Genomic DNA, 25,292 nt, shown 5'->3' on the forward strand with positions numbered 1-25,292 from the left:
CATGCTCTTCTGCCACGATTGGAACTGTAGGAACATGCTCTTCCTCATGTTCGAAAGTAGTGATCACGTCATCTTCATTTCTATATGATCTGAGGAGCTTTCAATCTCGGATGCACACTATCTTCTGCGAATGGCCCAAATTTCACCAATGGGTATTTCCCTTGGAACATGAACTTTCCTTTTCGATTCTGCTTCATGAGCCCAAAAGTGTTAGAACCAAGAGACTTCACATCTAGGGTTTCTCCTCTTCTTTCAAGTTCTGGATATTTGTAGTATAATATCAATTGTATAAACCTTGGGAACATTAGAAACTTATCCCTCTTCTTTCCTTCCAAATTACCTATCATTTCATTCAGGAAGTACTTTGAGAAGTTGAAGTCGAGACCCGTAGCAAGAGTAGCAATGGCACCCATGTTGAGTAGCGAGATCTCGTTAGCACCAACTCTCCTTCCTAAGATGCAACTTACGAACACATGAGCAAGGAACCTCCAATAAGGTGGCAATAACTTCTTAATTGTAAGAGGAAACAATCCCTCATAGTCCATCTACTCAATGATTTCCTCAGTCTGTTCCATAAAGATCTCTGTTGGAAACACGAACCGATCATTGATCTGTAACACCTCTCGGATGATTTGCTCAGTCACTATGATCTTCTTTCCATTAATAGTCGATTCTATAGAGTCTACATTGTCTTCTCCTTTGTGCACAACAGCTTTGTTCTAGAATTGCTTTACAAGATCTTGATAAATGATTGGATTAAATGTGAAAGCACAAGGAAACATTTCTTCAATCCATGAATCACGGACTTGACGTCATTATGAGCAGCTGGCGGATCAACCAAGAAGGCTGCAAGGTTATGGTTGTCAGAAAACTTCAAATCTGCAATTTTTCACCTGCACCAACTGAGCCAAGTGAGACAACAAATAATTTAATCAATTACAAGCTAAGTTTTCTCAATAATCAATTAGTTAGGCTTTAATTTTGATTTGAATTGAGTAAAAAATGTGTTTAAATCTAAAGAAGGTTCATGGCCGCAAACAGGTTCACGGCCGTGAACGTCTCAACAGTGCCGAAAAAAACTTTTTGCATCAATTGCCCCTCGAAATGCAGTCGATTTTGTTTAAGTTTAGCATGAGTGTGATCGCTTTGGAAGTACCTACAAGAATTAGCAAGCAATTTCGGATGACAAACGTAGAAATGTGATGAATCAAGAATTGAGAGAGAGAGCATCCGGATGAAGGGTTCACGGCCGCAAACGAAAAGTGAGAGTAAAAGGGATTTCAGCCATGAATCCTTCCATTTATACCTGGACCATACCCGGTCCAATACCCATGTGCTGCAAACCCAAGAAGCTTCAAATCCAAGCCTAATACTTCAATATTTTAAAAATAAAACATTCTGAGGACTTAAAAATTAATATTAAAATAAAAAAATCTAGAAAAATTAAACTAAACTAATTTCGTCTAAAATTTTAATTTTTTTTCAGTTTTTTTAAGGAAAAATAAAATAAAATAACATGACACAAATTTCTTTTCACCATTTCCAATATTATTTTTATGATTTTGGGATCAAAGTGTTTAGACAGCCTCAATCTTTTTTTCGGTACCTCAACCTTCGTGACTAGATCTGGTCAATCGCCGGTATTGTGGTCCACTTAAACATGAAAATTGTGATTGGTGTGGACATACTACATGTGACAATACATTTGACCCTATGATCCTAAATGATATTCCTAGAAGACCATTTATCTGACGACGACCACGGATATTGTTGTCCACCTAAATTTAGCAGGGAGAGCTACAAACAACCTATTGAATGTTCAATTATAGGTGTACTAGAATGTGTTTCCCGCTTCCTGGCATACTCCGGTAATCAAGAACTTCCAGAATACTCCTTATTTTAGATGAGTAGACAATTATTAGGAGGGAAGTCAGATTTAGAATGCATATGTTGTACACCTAGGTCGGATCTTCCAATCACGCAGAGGGATAAACATATGACTAATTGGATAGAGGGATTGAGAAATAGAATGGTGTATATGTTGTGTTCCAGGCTGGATAAGAACTTATCACGCAAAGGAGACAACATATGACTAACAGACAGAAAGAATTTGCATAGATAAGAGAATGCATAAAAGTAGAGTTGCATATGTTGCAGTCCAGGTCGGATCTCTCGATCACAGAGAGGAGGCAACATATGACTAACAGAAAGAAAGCAAGAAAATAACTTTCAACAGATCTACTTTATCGAAATTCCCCAATTGTTCTATCAGTACCGGAATTAAGGAAATGCGTCCATAAATCGAGGAAAAGTTACGTCACAGTTCTAGATACAAATAGCTTTAGTGTAGCCTGTAGATTCCAATGTATATCTCATTGCTCAATCTACCCGAGCATCGTATTGTCAGACGAAACGGAACTATCTAAGTCAATTGCTTGTCAAGTCCTTTTAAATGTCAATCTATACCTAGTTTGGTCCATTTGAATCTTTCGTGCCTACCAGCGCATTGAACACAAAGTCTAGATCAGTTTAACGTTGGTACTTTACACAAATCAAGGTTGACTGTTATCACTGAGTTGATATCACTTCCCAACACATCACCTGCAAAAATGCTAACATGAGACGCTATTTTTGGGTTTTTCATATTTTCTGAAAAAAAATAAAACATAAATAACACTATTTTAGGATTTTTTTTATTTTTTTATTTTTTTTGTTTTGTTTTTGTTTATTGCTCCCCCTAAATTTGTGCATGGGAGAGAATGGAAACTAAATGCGCAAATTTAAACTACCTAGAACAAAAATCAGTCCTCAAAATGTAGCATTTTTAGAACGCCCACTAGCACATCGAATTGAGCTTTGTTAAACGGTTTTGTGAACAGATCCGCAACATTATTATTAGTGTGGATCTGCTCCAACCAAATGAGCGAACGCTCATAAAATCTCTAATAAAATGAACTTTGATGTCGACGTGCTTGGTTTTAGATTGTTGGACAGGGTTTTTGGCTATTTGGATTGCAGCATCGTTATCGCAGAAGATAGGAGTTTCAAGAATATTCAAACCGTAGTCCAACAGCTGATGTTGAATCCAAATGACTTGAGAGCAATAGGCAGAAGCAACAACGTATTCCGCCTCCACCGTTGAGGTTAAGACAGTTTGTTGTTTCTTCTACTGCCAAGACACCAGACAGTCGCCTAAAAATTGACATCCTCCAGAAGTTGATTTCCTCTCAAGTTCACAACATCCGTAATTGTTGTCAGCAAATGCATATAAGTCAAAATCAGGATTCTTCAGGTACCAAACACCCAATTTAGGGCTACCTTTGAGATACCTAAAGGTCCTTTTAACAACAATCAAGTGAGAGAGTTTAGGATTAGCCTAATATCGTGCACACTGACAAACTGCGAACGTGATCTCTGGTCTACTCGCAGTCAGATACATCAGGGAGCCGGTCATCGAACTGTATTATGTCTGGTCTACGGGTTCACCTTTGGGATCTGGAGTCAACAGGGGTCGTTTAGCCATCGGCGTCAAGGTAGCCTTGGAATCTTTGAACCCGAACCTCTCAAGCATGTCTTCAACATATTTTCCATGATGGAGCAGGATTCCGGTTGAATCTTGATGGACCTGCAAACCCAAAAACATGGTCATTTCCCTAAGTAGCTCATCTTGAATCTCTTCTTCATAATGGTCTCAAACTTGGTGCACAACTTTTGACTCGTTGAACCGAAAATGATATCATCGACATAGATCTGAACAAGAATTATGTCTCCATCCACATGCTTGATAAAGAGCGTCCGATCAATCGTGCCTCTAGTATAACCATGTTCGAGCAAATGATCTGTTAGGGTAGCATACCAGGCTCGTGGAGCCTAATGTAACCCATACAGAGCCTTGTCCAATTTGTAAACATGATTTGGAAACTTTGAGTTGACGAAACCAGGAGGTTGATCAACGTAAATTTCGTCTTTCATGGCTCCATACAGAAAGGCAGTCTTGACATCCATCTGATACACAGTTAACCCCATGTAGGATGCATACGTCATGAAGATACGAATAGCTTCAAGAAGCGCTACGTGAGCATACACCGCAGTGTATTCAAGTCCTTTAATTTGTCGAAACCCACGAACAACCACCCATGCTTTGTTTTGCATAATGACCCCACAATCATCCTGCTTGTTACGAAACACCCATCGCGTGTCCAAATACTTTTTCCATTTAGGTAGCTCAACCAGTTTCCAAACCCCCAATTTATCAAATTGATTTAGTTCTTCATGCGTTGCGTCAACCCAACTAGGCCCATTCAGTGTCATTTCGACATTCTTTTGCTCGATCTGAGAGATAAAGCAAGAGTAGAGACATGTGTTAACATCTCCACTCTGACTCCGCGTTTTGACTCTGTCACCTAGTTCGCTAATGATGTTTTCGATCAGATTATCGCGTTGTAGTCACAAGTGGAGTTCATAGCTGATGGCATTGAGTGTGACAGGAAGGTTATTGATATTGATTAATCCATCATTTTCTGAATCATCCTCCTCAGATGGTCTGGAATTGTGAGAGGAACTGGCCACGTACTCATTTGCAATTGGCTCGAGAAAGAGAAGCTCCATGAAAGTTTGAGTTGCAGCGGAAGTATCTCTGGTTATGAAGTCTCTTTCAGCTAAGGTGAGTGGAGTGGCTTCAGCATCAAGATTGATTCTTTGACTTGGGGAATTTGAAGGAGAACTTGGAACAACTTGCTTCACCAAAGGAGATGTAGAAGACACCAATGATGGACTATAGACAACCTCTTCCTCTTCATCTTCAAGAACAACCTTCGAGCCCAAGCAAGTGCCTGATACATCATCTAAAAACACTCTGAACGATTTGAATAAATAAGCGTAATCAAACAACCAATCACGACCGACTCGGGCGTCTGTCTCATTCTCTTCTATCCACCACACATGAAAAGACTCCACAATTTTCATGGTAGTCTTATTCTATACTCGATAAGCAGTTCGTGCGGCATATCCCACAAAGTAACATCCATCAGCTTTTGAGTTGAATTTGGGGTTAGACTCTAAGTGAAGGAGGGTGCAAGGACATCTAAAGATACGGAAGTGAGAAACTGATGGCTTGTGATTGTATATAATTTCATACGGGGTCTTCTTCTGAGCTTTCTTGATCAGGACACGATTGTTAATGTAGCTGGCAGTGTTGATCGCCTCTGCCCAAAAGAAGACCGTAAGTTTAGAATCACAGAGCATCGTTCTTTCAGCGTCGATTAAAGTACGATTGCGCCGTTCAGCAACACCATTTGTTGCGGTGTGCGAACAATACTGTACTGACGCAGAATACCCTTTTCGACACAAAAATGATAGAATAGCGTTTTTGAATTCCGTGCCATTATCTGTTCTGGGCGCCTTCACTTTCTCATTTGTTTGATTCTCAATCATTACGATGAACTTCATGATCAGATCAGTTATCCCGCTTTTGTTAGACAAAAAGAAAACCCAAGTGAACCTCGAGTAGTCATCTATCACAACCAAGCAATTGTTGATGCTATGAATGTTGACCAGACCAAATAAATCTATGTGCAAGAATTGGAGAACCTTGTTGATTGTGTTAACTGCCTTTGGAAGATGCGACTTGCGATGATGTTTGCCTTGTGCACACACCACACATTTTTCAAAAGTAATGAATTCTTTGACTGGAAGGCCATGGATGATCTCATGTTTGGCAAGATGATTGAGGTTCTTGGCGTTAGCATGGTCGAGAAGACGATGCCAAAGCATGACATTGTGTTCGGAGAGTTTAGAAAAGAGACAAGTGATTTGCTCTAGGATATCATGATTCATGTCTATGATGTAAGCATTTCCATCCCTCCTTTACTTCATCAAGATCCAATATTCAGGGATTATAATACCAATCTTCAATATCAGGCACTCTTTGTTTGTGAAGTGTGTTGAATAGCCTTTGTCGCATATCTGAGAGACACTCAATAAGTTATGCTTCAACTCGGGAGCGTAATCTTCCCGCCTTCTCCTCCCGCGAAGGAAACATAACCCCCATTGAAATTTTGAATGTTATGAAGTTGGGATATGTCTCCTGTCATGTGCCTAGAACAACCACTGTCGACACACCAAGGTCTGACGACATTCCTTCATAGCTGTTCCTGCACGATGCACGAGATTAGTTAGATTTTGGAACCCATGTCATAAAACACTGGGTTTTCCCTTTTTAGCAACAACAATTTCTTTTTCACTTTTTGATTTTGATTTATCACCAGATGCACAAGCAGAAGATTGAGATGATTGGAAATTTAAATTCTTGGGCACCTACTAATATTTAGGTTTAGAAACATTTACAAGTGATTTTGAAACAGTTTTCTTTTGTTTTGAACGTTTGGGTTTCTGTCTAATATTAGCCGAAGACCCGCACGAAGACTTTGACGAACCCGAACATGGCTTAGCCATGTTCGGCTTCGTAAAAGTACCTGTTGTATTTTCATGAAAAACCTGTTAATCCTTTTTAAGCTCAGCCTGTTTTCTGTCATTAGTTACATTCCAATCATCATTACGAGAACGAGGTCTCGAGAAATTTCTCACGAGAGATCTTCCTCGCGACACGCGCTCTCTTCTGTATGCATGAAAAGGAACAAATGCCTGATTTGGACAATTGCGTGCGATGTGTCCAACACTTCCATAGTTAAAACATGTCTGCTTTTTAGCATAAGAACTGGTACCCGCTCTTCTCTGGTCTATTATTCTTATTTACTCCCTTACTCTTTCCACATGTGCATGTGCAAGACTCAATTGGTGTGACAGGTATGGGTGGAGTGGATGTGCTTGTGACAGAAACATCAGATTTAGCAAATACATCACCACACTTAACAAAAACAACTGGATCAACAGACTTTGACACAGAGTCATCACAAATCAAAACATCAGTTTTAGAAACAAAAGTAGCATTGTTTGAAATAGAAATATCAGACACACTATTATTATCAGACACACTCTTCTCTGCTGCATGCTTTTCCTGACTTAAAGATGAATCTGCATAGGAAGTAGAAACATTAGTATCCTTTTCCTTAGCAATACTCTCCGTCACGGGTACAACAGGTTTTCCATATACAAGAAATTCTTCTATGTCGATCTCTTCTTGGTTCAAAGGGATAGTAGTGTAATTGTGATTGAAAGGAGGAGGGACACACTCATACCCTAGACCTACTTGTTTCTTTTCTTTCCATCTCATTTGTTTCTCTATCATAGTCTCAACTCTTTCACTGGACACATCAAACTTTTTAAAGTTAAAATCTGCATTTTCAAAACGCTTTTTTAATGTGTCAAGTTTTTCAGTTACCATGGCAAGCTGTTTCTTGATGAAATTGTAGTTCTCACACTTGTTGCTAAATTCTTCTTGTAATTTTCTAAAGTCCTTAGTCTTAGCCTCTAATTGTTCTTTTAATGGTTTATGGCCTTTCCTAAGGTTATACCCCTCGTATTTCAGTTCCTCGTTCTCTCTACACAGTAATTGTATCTGTTCATGCAAAAATTTAACAGTATCAATACAAGTTTGAGAACAAGAATTTTTACTAACCTCTTTCTTTTCAGGTTCAGTGGTAGTAGACACCATGAAAGCAAACTGTAATTCCATCATCTCTGCTTTTGGACCCTCTTCAACTTTCTCTTATGGGATGTCACTGATTTGGGTTAAGTGAGCATTTTCAGGTCCAGAAATGTTTAGAGCCTGAATTTGATCCTCCCAGTCAAATGACTGAGCTACCACAACTAGATTCGCAGTTTCGTTGTTGGTAGCAGCTCCCCTGTTGCTTCCCACCGGCACCATCGTCCTTTCATTATTCACTCTTCGATCAGGTTTAGGACAGTCACGAACAAAGTGACCAGGCTCCTGACAGTTAAAGCATCGTAGCTTTCCTTTGTTGAATCTTACTTTCTTCTTAGCATTCATTCCTTAGTTATTCTTCCCTGTTTTCTTTGCAAATTGTTTGTCCCTGAAAACAGCCATCGCGATCTGCCAAGTGATGTCCATCTCCTCTACATCTTCTGTGTGAATTTGATCTAAATCTGCGAAAGAAATATGTGGTGGCAATTCACTAGCCACAAAGGCATTGTAACAGTTTACCAACCTAGAAGCTAGAGCCAAGTTCTCTTCAACTTCCTTGGGAGTAGAGATAGCAGCAAGGGCTTTTGAGGAGGAGGCTGCATATAGATAAGTCACTGATGGAGGAACAACCTGGGATGGTGTTTGTGGAACAACAAAGTCTTGATTTTGTGGAGCAGGTGTGGTAAAGGATGAAAAAGAATTGTTAGAGGAGATCCCAAGGTTTGCAGTAGAATAAGAATTCAGATGGTTGATTTCTCTTTGTTTGTCATCAAGATCACATGCTTTGATAATTTCCATCATTTCCGCAAGACTGAGTCTATTGAGATCTTTTGGGAGAGAGTTAAGCAGCTTCTTTTTGATTTCTGATCTTGGCACTGAGATACCGACTAAACTCATCTCAGTGGTGAGTGTGATAAAACGTTCTAGTTGAGCTTCCAAAGTTTCTCCAAGAATGTGATTGAACATATTGAACTTCCGTCGCACCATGCCCTGACGACTTTGCTTCATATCTTCATTTCCTTCATACACTTCGATTAAAGCTTCCCATAAAGTTTTTGCTGAGTCATATTCACGGAAATGTTGAGCAATCTTCGGAAATAATGCCATTGTAAGTGTAGCCAAAGCCTTTTATTGTTCCTCGATTTTCTCAAAGTCTTTATCAGTGTAGTTTGCAAAGTCTTTGTCAATAATGGCTCCCTTCTCTAGAGTGGTAGTGATTCTGACAGGACCCTTCAGAATACTGTGCCAAATCTTTAAGTCTTTCATCTTGATGTTCTTTTCCATTCATTATTTCCATTTTGGGAATCCTTCTGCCGGAAAAAGACATGGGATCCTAGTGGTAGTTCCCATAATTGAGTCCAATTCTTGATGAGCTATTAAACTTTGTGATTCCATAATTTTTTTGGTTTTTATTTTTTTAAATTTTCTGTGATTTTCTTAATTGACTGAAAATAAAAGTTTGTAAGGAAAAGGCAACCGAAAACAATGAGATTCTATAACCAATAGAGGTTCACGGCCGTACACATGAGATGATTCACGGTCAATTGACGGTTAATGAAAGGTTCATGGTCAACTGAGTTGAACACGGCCAAATGAGAGGTTAACGGTGAATGAAGGGTTCACGGTCAAATAGAGTTCACGGTCAATTTAGATGAGTGGTTCATAGTCGTACATAGTGTTCACGGTCGTAAACAATTCAACATATGAAACCGTAAACACCCAAATTATGATGAAAACATATGATTTTGAGTTGATTTCGATTCCTTTGGCCTTGAACTTCACGATCTAATGAAGAAACCCAACAATCACTTGAACAAGCACAAAAATGAAGAAGATCTCCAACCGTACACACCACTTGAAGAAGTTTGACACTAGATTGGCTCTGATACCAATTGTATGTCCACAAATCCAGATCCAACCAGTGATCAAACACACAAACATGTTGTAATCATTAAGAATAAGAAGGAGTAGAAGTAAAGAATGATTTGACAATGCACACGTCTATTAGGCCGCAAACGTCAGGTACACTTGGATACACACACATAGAACTACTGTTCATCTGACACATCTGATAACTATTTATAGGGTGCAACCAACCGTAAACATGTTCACGGTCGTAAATAGGTTTACGACCGTGAACAACCATACATCCGCAAACACAACCATACACCCATTACATGACCAAACCCTATCAAGACCTATATAGATTGATGCCTAGCCCAAACCAAAAAAATGCGACCTAACATAACCAACTTGACGCTTAGCCCAAGTATCATATTTGGTTATTTACTAAAAAAAGGATTTCTTTCAAATCTAATAAAAATAGGAATTCTTTATTATATAAAATAGATATATTATCACTTGGTTAATTTTAAAGGAAGCCTGGATACTTCAAAGTAGTAGTCCAATTAAGCCAACCATAAATTCTTCTAATTGATAATAGTAATTTGAATCCTCCCCCCCCCCCCCCCCCCCCCCAAATGGATCTAATTGCACTTCACGCTCCAAATTTTTTATGATTCAATTAATCTTTCGTGGGCGAAACAGAGGATATCTCGATTGGTGAGAAAACGGGGAAATCCCACCCAATATATATGACAAGTCGCACTATATGTCAACCCAAGATGCATCTTCCTCTCAAGGACTTCGAAAAGGTACTTTTGGAACACCAATAGGCATTAAATGAAAGAAAAAAGAACTCAGTACTAGATTTTACTTTGATGTGGAAACGTAACAAAGCCTTTATTATCTTTATAATATTGTACTTTATCCTTATCATATTTTATTCATAAATGAGAAAATTTTCTAAAGAAAGTCAGAAAATATAAGGGAAAATTATTATGAATAATGTCCTTTAATGATGAACACGTATGGGCACATTCGCTCATATAAAATGGCATTAACCTCACATCTCGAATACATTCAAGGACATATTCGAAGAAATTCTGACCACTAGTCAGAATGGTTTGTGGGTTCCGAACGGCTAGAGTGGCTGAAGCTAATAAGATAACAATTACAACCCAAGAAGTAATAAGTACTTAGTCGTGGACTTGGAAACACTCGATTTTCAAAATAAAAATGTTGGCCTACTTCCATACTGGATATATTGTATAACCCATTTAGTGTGTTGATGGAACATGATAGAACATTCATATTGCCCTCTGACAAAAATAGAAATACGATTTAGTTTCCACTTCTTCTAACAACTGAGGAAAATCATCATCCACACCGCTACCCTTTTTATTCGAGGTTCCTTCATCGAGGTTGGTATCATTTTCTCTCGACTCCCACATCACATCGTCAATTAAATCAGTCATTTCGTTACTTGGTAAGACGACTGTAGGAATTAAAGATTCACCATGATAGATCCACGTTATGTACGACTTACAGAAACGATTTATAAATATATGGCGTTCCGCTACAGTCGGGTACTTGAAGTAACGGTTATCACATTTTTGACACGCACATCTGATTTTACCTTTACTATCAAGTTGTGACTAGAACTTCCCAATAAAAGCTTTGAGTCCTGCTTGGAACTTGGGATAGTTTCTATGTGGATTATTAGTCCAACTTTTATCAATAGACATGATGTTGTTGAAACATAATTTTGGGTTTAGAGTTTAGTCAACAGAATTCGCATTGTTTTTTTTTTTTTTTTTACAAAAATTAACATCTTACATTATTTGTGACATTGTACTTTTATAGCATCTTACTGTTATACGCTTTTATATTTTTTATAATATTTTTTTTTCAGTTATAGAATTAGATATATTAAACAATTGTATTATGCTGTTGTTTTCTAATGTAGTGGTTCACTTTATGTTTTCGAAAACATGCATCTTACTATTGTACATATATATATATATATATATATATATATATATATATATATATATATATATATATATATATATATATATATGTGTATATTATTTTTTGTTTTTTTTTTCAATTATAGCATTGTACAATTATATATATTAAATATATATACCATAAAAGTAGAGTTATTATGTTGTTCTTTTTTACCGTTGAGATTAAAAATATATATATTTTTTATTTATAACATTGTATACGTTGCAAGTAAAAAATTTAAAAACTAAAAAAGACATGAAAATGTAATAATTTCTAACTTTTGTTTTAAAAATACACATGTGACTCACAAAAGTAGATACTACAATTAAAAAAATTATTTATGAGTTTTTTTTAAATTAATTTTAATTACAATTACTTGTAAATTATATAGGAACAAGTTGTCAGTATTAAATAAAAAGGTCAAAGATCCAATGAATCATTTTTTTCCAAATGTTTGTTTTATATATAGTAGATGTACAAACATACACATGATTATTGAAAAAAAATTATTTGTTTCTTTTAATATGTTTAGCCATTAGTTTTTATTGAATAAAAAATCAAATAAAAAAAATTAATAATTTGAGATATCCATAAAAAAAAGCATTTCTTACTATTGCATATTTTTATATTTTTTTATTTATAACATTTTTTTTCCAATTATATCATTGTACTTTAAACAATTATATTATGTTGTTGTTTTTTATTGTAGTGGTTTATTTTATGTTTTCGAAGACATGCATCTTATTAATGTACATTTTATATATTTTTTATTTACAACATTTTTTTGTTTTTAATTTTCAATTATAGTATTGTACTTTAATCATATATATATATATATATATATATATATATATATATATATATATATATATATATATATATATATATATATATATGTATGTATACCATAAAAATAGAGTTATTATGTTGTTCTTTTTTACCGTCGATATTAGAAAAATATATAGTTTTGATTTATAGCATTGTATAAATATGTTGTAAATAAAAATTTTAAAAACTAAAAAAGACATCAAAATGTAACAATTTCTAAGTTTTGTTTTAAAAACACACATGTGACTCAAAAAAGTAGATATTACAATTGAAAAAAATTAAAATTAAAATATTTTATTTATGCGTTTTTAATTAATTTTAATTATAATTACTTACAATTTATATAGGCAAAAGTTATAAGTATTAAATAAAAAGGTCAAAGATCCAACGATTTTTTCCACACGTTTATAATAAATATTTATATTAAATAAATCAAAACTAATAATTTGGTATATGTTTAGCGATTAGCTTTTTTCCATTATATCTATATTTTTTCAATTATAACATCGTAGTTTAAAAAGTTTTATAACATTTTTTTTGTTTTTTTCAATTATAGCATCCTACATATAACAAAACCACGTACTTTCACATAATACATAAGAGCATCAAATACACATACATATACCATATATACACCAAATACACATACATATATAATAACATCCTACTTATAACAAATATACATATACTTTCACATATATAAATAATAACATCATACTTATACCAAATACAAAAATTTTACATTCATGTATCACATATACACCAAATACACAGAATTCATATACATACATAATAACATCCTACTTATACCAAATACATACATACCTTCACATATATTGATAATAACATCTTACTTATACCAAATACACATATTTCACATTTATATACCACATAGACACCAAACAGACTTTCATTGACATATATACACCAAATTTACATAGATTCACATACATATATCAAATCTATGCCAATTTTCATATAATTTATACAACTACACATATTTTGCAATTAAACCCAAATTTCACAATAAATAAATGTAAATAGAACCTTTGGTGGCGGAAATTACTCAATGTCATCGGAAAAATTGGTCCTTACCGGAAAATACTCTCGCTCACCGGTAGTCACAGTAAACCCATGACGGTGACTAAGACAAAATAACCAAAAAAACTGAAATTGAAAGTATTTTGCAATTAATCATTAAATGGAGCTAGAAATCGATGTTATAAGAGAAAGACAAAGATAAATCAGAAGTCGAACTTACCTTTTACCCAAGATGCACTGTTTTTGTTCGAGTTGAACCCGTTTTCGCCGGAATAACTGAAGCCCTAAACCCATTTGATCGGTAATGTCACAATGCTGGGGAGACTCTTTGTCGGAATCGATGATAACACACAAAAAATGGGGGAAGAACGAGAAAGCAAGATGAACACAGGAAGTAAAAGTGAAGTCTACGTTGTTTTTTTTTTTTTTTTCTTTTTATCTGCGTAGGCCTTTAGCGGCAACACTTTTAACGGCGAAAGTTAAGGCTTTATCGGCGACAGCTTGGCGACTATCTGGTGGGAAGGGTATCACATCTTTTTTTATTCCACAGTTAGCGGCGACAATTTTGACATTTAGCGGCGACAAATTGTCACCGATATTGGTTTTGTGCGAAAAGAGGCTCCAACCGTTGGATTAGATATTCGATCGGACGGCTGAGATCTACCAGAAGGGGATAATACGGATTTAGGCAACAAGGCTTTAATGGCGACACATTAACGGCGACAAAGTGGTGTGGATACTAAATTTATTGCAGAATAATAATATAAATGTAGTGTTTTTACGTTTTTACATTATTTACAGTTTTTATTTGAACTATCCTCTCTCTCTCTCTCTCTCTCTCTCTCTCTATATATATATATATATATATATATATATATATATATATATATATATATATATATATATATATATATATATATATATATATATATATATATATATATATATATATATATATATATATATATATATATATATATATATATATATATATATATATATATATATATATATATAGGATACAACCACAAGCAATGTTGCCGACTAAAACACAGAGATTACATATAAAAGACCATTTAAACCAACTTCACCTTTCTTAAGAAACAAACAACGTCAGTGCAAAATTAACAAGGTTTGATCCATTTTTTTTTTCTTGTGTTGATCGTCTCTTCTAACTGGTTATATATACATGTAGCCATGCATTGTTCGTTGATGAATTAATATGTGTTTTGGTGGTTGTGCTTTTCATGCAGATAATGATGGGAAGATCATCTAGCAGCGACGAAAACGGGCTTAAGAAGGGTCCATGGACTCCAGAAGAAGATCAGAAGCTTGTCGACTACATTGAACGTAATGGACATGGGAGTTGGAGAGCGCTGCCTTCACTCGCAGGTCTGAATAGGTGCGGCAAGAGTTGTCGTTTGAGGTGGACTAATTATCTCCGTCCTGATATCAAGCGAGGCAATTTTACCGAAGACGAAGAGAAGCTCATCATACACCTCCATTCTCATCTGGGAAACAAGTAATTTTTCGTGTACCTACTTATCTTATTGGGTAGAAAGTCAGGTCTCTAAATTACAGAATTAGTTTTTTATTCATAAAGTTTTTCGCTTTAGTGTTCCGAAAAGCTATCGTGATCAATAGCAGTTTATAAGGTTCCTGTATAATTCACTGAACTATAATGAGTATATGCAGGTGGTCATCAATAGCAACGCATCTTCCAGGAAGAACTGATAACGAGATCAAGAATTACTGGAACACCCATCTGAAGAAAAAACTGCTCCAAATGGGAATCGATCCAGTCACACACCAGCCAAGAACCGATCATCTCGATATCCTTGCAAATCTGCCACAACTTCTAGCCATTGCTGCCAACAACTTAGGTGCTACAAATCTCTTCAATCCCTCCTTCGATATGAATCTGAATGCCTTAATGTCGCAATCTGATGCCACCCAAATCGCGAAATTTCAGTTGCTTCAAAACATACTCCAAGTCTTGAGCACCAACAGCACTCCTACTAATACTTCCTCAATACCACAAAACCTCGACCCTTTTTACGCTGTTCAGCTATCAGAATACCTTAGGTTAAACCCTCAACATCTGCAAAACCTTCAAGATTTAGCCATGAATATAGCTCCATCATCAGCTCCAAATTTACATCCATTTGGGACCCATGATTTCATTTCACCTAGTTATCCAAACCTACACTTGGACCATGAGCAGGGTTCAAAAGTATTTAGCGGACAGGATTGTCGAACAAATGGAAATATTACTCTCGGGAAAGAAGAGTATGTTGATTTTGAATCTATTCCACCGCTAGTGCCAGCCTCACCTGATCATCTCAGTCACAGTAATGGTGGCAACGGGCAGAGTCCGGGAGGTGATGTGAATACTGATCAATTAGGAAGCGTTAACATTCTGAAACAAAGTGATCATCTTTCCTCGTCTAATCCGACATCTACTTCAACTACTTTAGATCCTAATTGGCAAGAGTTTATGGATGATGAAGCGAGTGGTTGTTATTGGAAAGAGATCATCGAGTAAGCATGGTTTTAGACTTTTAGTGTACTTCCCTTTACATAACAAACAATACACAAACATACGCACACGTACACCTACACATACATGAACATATGAATACATGTACATATATATGTATACCAATACATTTTTTGTATTTAGTTTACTTTTAAATTGTTTAGAACATCAGTTGATTCCGTCGATCATTTCCTGTACCAAAATTATGTAGTATTTGAGATTGATCTATGATCTATTTCCAATTTACTTATAAACCCTTCAAAACACCAAAAAAAAATTTTAGTTATTCTATTTTTCAAACTTGTATAGATTTTTAAAAGTACCTTTATAAAAACATATCTCAAAACTGACGTTATTTAAAAAATGTGTAAACGGTATTTTAATTAATTAAGTATATATTTGTGTTTTATTAACACGATTCTATCTTTCCGTTTAAAATTATAAAGTATTCTTGGAAACCGTAACTCATGGAAACCGAAGGACATTGTTGCACAAGTTATTTTTTATGTTATGTTTTTGCTTGTGTATGTCGTCTTATACAATTAATATCTATGCAGGCGGGGGTCTTCTCCACCATGGTCGTAAAGAGGACTGCTTTGTATAATACAGAGACAAGAAATTTAGGAACATTTTGTGAAAAAATTAATAATAGAAAGTGTTTGGTTTGATGGGTTGTTTTCTTGATGTAAAGTTATACCATATTAACGTTGTCAATGTACATAAGACACGACCATACATTTATACAAAAATATTCATTAATTATCATAGTGTTTGTCTTTCATCGTCTTTTTTTTTCTTCTTGTATCTTTTCATCAAATGATTTCTTTAAGATATGACTGGGGTAAACGATGTAAATAAAAAGTATACCTGAAGTTCCTTTTTCTCTTTCTTTTTATTTTTCTACGAGCACTCTCTTCGTAACACAAGTGTAAGGGATTAAACATAAAATGTTTTTTTTTTTTTATATATGAAACTGAGAAACTAACACTTGGTAAAATTCAGATAAATTGGATATCTAGACAATTAAGTCGAAGAGTAGAGATGAAGTTACAAGTAAAAGCGACATGAGAGTAGGAGCAAGTAGAATCAAAGAGGGGAAGGTGTTGACTTGGATACGAAACAACCACAATGTCAAACATAAATGTCATTCATGAAACCTAAGACAAGACTAAGTAGTTAGGTAATTTCATTGAACTTTGTTTTCACTTGTCCATTGTAAATTCTCATTATTTCAATGAACTATTTGTATCATAGGTTTCTTTTCTTAACTGTCTCACTTCTAAAACAAGTTAATTAGACTATCACAAGAATCCGTGTTCTTAAAATATACCTAGGACAGTGACAATTCACTCCATGGCCGATATCCATAAGACTATCTCCCATGTGGTTAGTCTAGTTTCAAGGCACGCTAATAACTAATTTATTACTTAGAAATTGTTGAGTTGAGTGTAAAAGAAACCTTTTGAAATATGCCTATAATGTTAAAGATATAGAAAACGAGATACACGTTCAAGGGACCAGGTAACATAATGAAATGGCGAAACAACAAAGAAACTAAGACTTTCAAATTTGACATTTTTTTTTATAAAAAATAGTCATGAGGGGAAATGCGCCGATGAATTGATTCATCGTTTGTCCATTCCTAGTCAAAAGAGTGTTATATCACTACAAGAAAGATAGCCATTACCGACGACACCAATAGCAGCGACAGCACCTTTAGCGGCGACTTTTCGATTTATCGCCGCTAAAGGTGCTGTCGCGGCTATTGGTGTCGCCGATAATGTCTGCTTACCCGAATCCGTGTTTTCACGTTTTGATAAACGTCAACCATTCGATCCTTTTTCTAATCCAATGGCTGGGAAACTTGTGGGAGGCACAAAACCAATACCGGCGACAAAATGTCGCCACTAAAGGCTTAAAATTGTCGCCGCTAAAGGTCGAAAAAAAGTACGACTTCTTTTCCCTCTTCGTATGTCGCCGCTAAAGATTCTTGTCGTCGGTATTGATTCATTTGTCGCCGCTATTGGGTGTCGCGGCTAAAGGTCGACACAGATTACACCCAATCACTTCCTCTTTATGCTTCAATCTGCTCTAATTTTGTTCCATTTTCTTGAGCAGTTTCTCCGCACTTTGTCCGACAATTCTCCTTTCCTCTAACGATTGTCCCTCATTGAAGCCTATAGTAGAAGAGATACTGTCGGCCACCAGAAACTTCCCTTCTCCGGCTACTGCTGCTGTTGTTACTGTCGATTTCCTTCTCCAAGGTTCGTGTTTCCTTCTTCATCTCTTCCTTTTTTCTATTTTAATGTCGATTTCCATAAGTATTTGTGATTAATTGCAATTTTTTTCAAAAAGTTTTTTCCTCTCTAGCCACCTCCACTACTGTCGATTGTTGTTGTCACCTGCATCAACTACCACCACCATTACACCAACTATTGATTCCTGACCACCACAGGTTCTATTTACTGATTTTGAAGGTTAATTGCAAAAATATATGTATTTGGTGTATATGTGTGTATTTGTTAATTGCAAAAATATGTGTATTTGATGTATATATGGTATATGTGTGTATTTGTTATATGTATATGTAAATTTGGTGTATGTGTGTGAAAAGTATGTATATATGTGTGTATAAAAAGTATGTATGTATCATATATACATACTTTTTATACACACATACATAAATTATACACATATATACATACTTTTCACACACATACACCAAATTTACATATACATATAACCAAACCGGATCAGATTAAACCAGCGACCGGATTCAAACTGGTTTGACTTTTCTGACTCGAAATCGGATTTACCCCAGATCACAAACCGGATTCTACAAAAACCGGTTCTTAAACCGTCGAAAAATCTGGTAAAACCTAAAAAATCCGGATCAAACTGTCACACCCCCGAACCAGACGGTGGAAACGTCCGGGGGCTGTTGTGACTCAATTGAATACCATAACATTGAATATATATGAAACATAACAACATTCGTCACCATACATTAATATAGTACAACCAGTAGCGTTTACATGAAATACATTGTTTAAACATTACATTCCCAAAAATAAGTTGTTCGACTCGTACATAAATAAACTGCAGGCCACCACTGAATATTATTTCCTTTGTATCACTGGTTCCCTGAGAATACAAGTATTTTGAAAAACGTCAACATATAAAATGTTGGTGAGTTCATAAGCGGTATTTGAAGAAAACAATGTTCGTATCGTTTGAAAACCACCAGAAAATCCGATATTTTCTGAAATGAAAAGCTTTCGAAAATGTTTGTGAAGATCCATAGGTATGCTTGTTTGTTTCTATACTTATAAAAATCATTCATTAAAGTTGTGTGCGTTTCGAGTCCGTATGTATTGAAAAAAACCCTAGGAAAACCCGATGTTTTCCTAATCCTTTGAATTCCAAGAAGTTGCGTTGAAACCATTGCAAAAATAGTAGTCTCATTCCCAGGCGACGTTGGATTATTTTTGAGCATGATTAATTGCTACAAACTCGCATTACACAAACGACCAGTTTATAGCTATACTAACGATCCCGAAGGCGTCGTCCGTACTAACCACGTTATCCAACCGCCCTGACTACGTGTCGTCCCACATCCGAAGAGAAAGAGGGCACGAAGACCTCGATGACCGGATCCGGATCGGATTTGATCGGATCGGATTGTTGACCAGATCGGATTTGACTTGATCAGATTGTTGACCGGATCGGATCGGATCGGATCCTGGGTATGTGCATCTTAATATATATGTGTATAATGTATGTATGTGTGTATAAAAAGTATGTATATATGTGTATAATATATGTATGTATGTATGTATTGTTGGATTAGGTGTTTAAGCCTATAACTATTTTGGTATGTACTTGACCCGATTATGAGCATGGTCCTTTTGGGTTGCCTTCACCATACCAACTGATAGGATGAACTAAGGAGAAAAAGGATTAATTATGATTACTTAAAAAAAACCCTTGATCAAAGGGTTGCATGAACACCATAGGAATGATGTTATGCTCATAACCCATCAATGATATCAGAGCCTAGGTCGTTTTTCTAGTTGAATAGATGCAAAAGTGAACTGCCAAAGGATCAAAAAGTCGAATTTTTGCTGTCTACGCCGCCGACTCGGCGAGTCCATCAGTGGACTCGGCGAGTTAGCTGAACACGGCGAGTCCATCAGTGGACTCCACGAGTTGCCTGAACTCGACAAGTCCAGGGTGCAGTTGCCGGGATTTTTGATTTTTTGAGCAGATTTTGTTAAGCTTAATTTCCAAAATTCGTTTTTATTGCCTAAAATCGATTTTTTTATGTTTGGAATGATTATTATCAAAATTAATGGATTTGGTTAAATATGGATAATATAAGATTATTATAAGTCAAAATTTTGACCTAGTAAGTTTGAAAATTTTCAAATTACACCCTTTAGGTTTTATAGTTTAAATTTTGAACTTAAAAGTTTTAGTTTTTGAAATTTAAACAGTTAAACCCTAATGTTTTGATAGGTTTCAAAACTTGTCCTCAAGTTTTGAAATTTAAAATTTAATTAAAAGGTATTAATTTTAAAATATTAAATTCCAAGGCCTCATTCACGAAGCTGGTCTATAAGGGGTGTTTAAGGAAATTTCCTATAAAATAGCGATTGAGTGGGTATGCACTCTTACCCACCACACTCTTGACTAGTAGAGGGTCGTTAGCTGAACCAGTAGGATAGGACACAACCTTCCATTATAAGTATAATGAAATATGATGTAACTAAACACTTTTATAAATTCTCAAATCTTAGTTACTTTAGGAAAATTGTAGAGTTGGTGCTAATCCATGAAATTGCACATTACACCTTGTTGGTCATTAGTGGAGCGTGTGTGGTTAATCGGCACACTAATATGGGACCAATGAAGGATGGTAATGGGTAGCTTGATGTTTATCATAGATCAATGGAGCGTATGTGGTTAACTGACACAGTGATTAGGTGATTTGTAACATCGAGAGTACCAAGCTAAATTACATGGTTATCCACACCTTGTTTGTGATCCTCGGCATCCCAGTCACAAACTTGAAAGGCACAATCGAGATTTAAACATGCCATTGAAAAGTTCAATGAATCTCAAAAGATCTAGGAGTTTCAATTCATTTAAGACTTCAATTTCCTTTTCGTTTTTCATGGTGAAAATTGGTAAATCGTCATTTACCTACCTTCAAATATTCTGCAATTTGGATTATGGCATCCCTCTTCCTTATTGTAGGATATTGTGTTGGGTCCTAGCCTTGACATTTCATTTGGGTTTTATATCAAGGATTCCGATCAACTAACTTGAATTTCTCCTGTTTTGTAGATGTCAAAGTCTATCAACTATGATCTTCTTGAATCTATTGGAAATTTTTTTTCCGCTTAAAGATGATGTTCCACGATTGGATTATGGAAATGGAAATCATTCTTCACTTCCTCCAACTCCTCCAATAATTCTCTCTGACCCACGTGTTCGAAGACTTGAAAAGTTCAAGGTTACTCATGTAACGCCCCAATCTTTAGGTATGCTTTAAATAAGATTTCTTAGGTCAAGGCCTACTCGACGAGTTGGTTGCCCTACTCGTCGAGTAGCATCAGGGTGGGATCGCAAGATAAGTGACCTACTTGACGAGTCCATATTGGGACTCGGCGAGTAGGAGCTGGCAAATGAAACCCAAAATCTTGGGGTTTTACACCCTATTTAAAGGAACCTCAGCCTCCTTTGGGCCTCTTTACAGTTCTAGAGAGTTTTGAGAGACCCTAATCCTTGTGTGTGTGCCCCTTTGTGTGTTGAATCTTGAAAGAGGATCTTTGGAGGGAGAAGGCTTGGAGGAGAAGGAGATTGGAGCAAGTAGAGTGTGGGAATCAACACTTATCTTGGTTATCATTTTCTAGAGGTACCCAAATCGCCATTTCCTTGTAGATATCTTCTATTGGTTGAGTTATAGGGTTTGTTTTATGAAATTTTAAGTTGATAAGATGAGCTATAGGCTAGATTTGAAGTTGTGACTTCAGATATGGACCCTCCTTGGATTCTAGAAGCATAAAGTTGCAGTCTTGGTCATGATTAAGGTCCCTCTTGAGCATGAAGCTCCATGAAGAGCTTAAAATCAGCATTTAGAGCCTTATAGCTATGCATGCACGTAAAGTTTGCAACTTTACGTGAAAAGCATGCCCTAGAAGCTTGGATCTGTGATTTGGAGCCGCTGCATGGCTCAAAACAAGTCTGTATAGAAAAAGAACTGAATGGACTCAGCGATTCGCAAGGTTGACTTGGCGAGTCATATGAAGATAGCCTTGGACTCGACGAGTTGGATGAGCAAATCGGTGAATCCGATGAATATTTCCATAGAATCCAATAGTTGTATCTGTTGTGTTGCTAGAAGGGAACCCGTCGAGTAGCCTTAAGGTTTCGATCGAAAATCGTAAGCACTCGACGAGTCACCCTAGTGACTCGGCGAGTGGGAAGGAGTTTCAAGGAACTCGGCGAGTAGCCTCGAGTACTCGATGAGTTAAGGTCAACATGGACTGTTGGCCTTGACTAAGGACTTTGAATTTGATCAAGGGTAAAATGGTCATTATACCCTCAGTTCAGTTATCGGTATTTGATTTGGTGTTTATGGAAATTGTAGCCGGAGAATTCCGGAGTAGCAGTCATCCAGCTTTGGATTTAGCAGCTCAGCAGTTAAAGTTATGAGGTGAGTTTCCTTCCAGTAGGAACGGGTCTATAGCCACAATGCCGACCCGTTTAGTTAGAAGTAGTTCCGGACCTTGGTCCGATGCAGTAGTATGTATGCTTGATGTATTCGTTATTCATGCATGTTTTGTTATGTGTAGTATGGCGGGCAAGCCCGATACAAAATGTGGTTATGCTATATGTTCATGATATGTTATATCCAATTTATTCCGGACTTCGGTTCGATGCCGGGCGGGGCCCAGTATGTGTTATCTATATTATGGTATGATATGTGGTAGTTTAGGGGAGCTCACTAAGCTTCGTGCTTACAGTTTCAGTTTTTGGTTTCAGGTACTTCCGCTAGTAAGGGGAAGAGCTCGGGATAACAGCATCGCACACACCACAGCTTCAGTTTTTCTTATCCTGGGAGTTTTCATTAGAAACTGTGATATGTTTTGATACAGTTGTTATGTTACATTTCTTATGATCTTTTGGGATACTTGTTCCACAGTTTTTGTTGGTATGTTATCCATGATGTGATTTTCAGTATTATTAAAACAAAAAATTGTGGGTCGTATTTTTGGATGTTAGAACTCAAGCCTTGTTGGCAAACAAACACGAAGATGGAAAGTCTGTATGTGCTCATGTCTTGGATATGAAGTTGAATATTGATAGATTGAGAATGTTGGGTGTCGATGTCTCAAGGAAGTTGGCTGTTGACTTGGTTCTTCAGTCACTTCTCGAATCATATAGTGAGTTCATTAGAGAATACTATGTGATGGACTACGACGTGACCCTCATTTATTTGACTTATTTGCTTATTGCTGCTGAATCAACAATGATTTTGCGCATTGGTCGAGCAAATTTGTCTGATAAATCAATATCCTAACTCTCTATGGGCAATGGCAACATTGGAAGTCCAAAAAAGTTTTCTCCACGCAAGAGAAAGGATGAGTCTGAGATAGTCCCGTGTACTATTCCAAAAGAATCCATATGTTTCTATTGCCAAAAGAGGGGGCATTGGTTACGAAGCTGCCCTGACTACATGAGAGATCTAAGAAATGGGAGAGTCAAGATGTATGACTCTATTTCAGGTAAAATCCACTATCTAACTCTATTAAGTTTTCTATTTTAGATTCTTAATACATGATGTAATAAGATTGCATTTTGATGTGTTGTAGGATCGAAGAAAAGAAAGGAAGCTTAGAGGAAGAAGTGAGTTGAGTCTGATCACGAAGAAATGGATTTTGATCGCATGATTCGATGATTGGATTTTTGAGCTGCTCCTTAGAGTTATGATAGATTGCTTAAGAATATGAAATAGCATAGTTTTCATTTGAATTTGCGTTGTAAGGACAAGTTTTCCGCACCTTTTATAAATAAAATAAATTTTGAGTTTTGTCTTATTTATATCTCCTTGCAATGTGATTTATGAAAATTTATGCTTGTGTGTTTCTATTATAAGCAATATTAAGTGGATGTTATTCTTAGTAATGTTATTTATGGTAGTGTCGTAATTTTTCTAAGTAAGGAAAGATTCCCATCGCCCAAGTTTCAATTGGACATAAGCTTGGAATCATATGATTTGAATCATGTGATGTATGGAAATCTAGGTACTTAGGAAATTAATACTAATTCCTTGTTCACATCGGTATGTGAGTCAACTGAATGACTAGGAGATCTAGTACGCAATGTTGTGCATTGGTCAAGTCCACCACAAATAACAATAAGATTATTCTTCATGATTTACTAAAAGCCTAGTAAATGTGGTTATGCTTACAAGATTAAGTGTATTTTTGAATCATTGAAAAGTTTCAATGAATGGCAGAACGAATAAGAAGAATCATTTAGGCAGAAAGATAAAAGTTTCTCCAATCTGAAAAGATGGGAGAGTACTTTAGTATCATGTTCTATGATCGTCTTATTGATTATGAAATCATATCACAATTGATCCTCTAAGGACACCTTAGTGCACTAGTGTGGCTAAGGAGAGGAACCGTGAATTGTTGAAATGGTTAAATCAAGAAGATGAGTCAAACTTCATTCCAAAATCAAGTCTTAGAGTCATACTCCAAGATTGTGACTTGAGTGACACATCTTCAGAAGTTTTTAACAAACTCATCAAACGTGGAGTATAAAAATCTTTTTTTTACTCTTGCACATTTGAAATTGGTGAGTTGTGATGTATTGCATAAGACAAAGACCAACTAAGACCAATTGTGTGTAGTGTTTGTCTTGATAAGGATCCTCACTATCTCCAAAATTTTTGTTTGTCAAGAAATGTTTCTTGACAAGAGAATCTTATATTTCAAGAGGTCAGTGGGAGTCTAAATGATCTTGAAAATCTTCAAGAACTAATCAAGAGTAAACATATTAGACACTAGCACATGACTTGAGGTTTGTAACTTATCATGTTTATATATTCTTGTTTCTGCGCCATTCCAGTAAAGTTACTTATACATATGAGTTCTATGAGTTCTCAATAGACTTCATAAAGGCAATCACCTTGTTCAATGAAAGTACATTGACTAGTATAGGTGAGCTGCTAAATAACTTGGAAGCAATGGTGGGACCCTTGATGGCAAGAAATTAAGAATGAACAAGTTCAGTCCATATGAGTTTGGATTTGTATTAAACCTTATGTTACGAATATGACAAATTCACATGGATAGGAACACATACACCATAAAATTTATGTGACATAAGGTTTCTCTCCTTCATGAAAATGAT

General features: G+C 36.0%; 1 protein-coding gene across 2 annotated transcripts; it reads left to right on the plus strand.

Moving 5' to 3' along the window:
* Positions 1-14,372: 14,372 nt before the first annotated feature.
* LOC111899339 (transcription factor MYB53) lies at positions 14,373-16,628 on the plus strand. Of its 2 annotated transcripts, XM_023895184.3 has the most exons (4): positions 14,373-14,456; positions 14,578-14,846; positions 15,020-15,865; positions 16,421-16,628. In XM_023895184.3, the coding sequence occupies exons 2-4, from the start codon at positions 14,581-14,583 to the stop codon at positions 16,446-16,448; spliced, it is 1,140 nt and encodes a 379-aa protein (XP_023750952.1). In that variant the 5' UTR covers positions 14,373-14,456; positions 14,578-14,580; the 3' UTR covers positions 16,449-16,628. The 2 variants fall into 2 exon arrangements, with proteins under 2 accessions (XP_023750952.1, XP_042751498.1); XM_042895564.2 differs by lacking the exon at positions 14,373-14,456 and having other exon boundaries at positions 14,483-14,846.
* Positions 16,629-25,292: the final 8,664 nt, after the last annotated feature.

Source organism: Lactuca sativa, chromosome 1 (genome assembly GCF_002870075.4).
Source record: "Lactuca sativa cultivar Salinas chromosome 1, Lsat_Salinas_v11, whole genome shotgun sequence".
NCBI classification, from domain to species: Eukaryota; Viridiplantae; Streptophyta; class Magnoliopsida; order Asterales; family Asteraceae; genus Lactuca; species Lactuca sativa.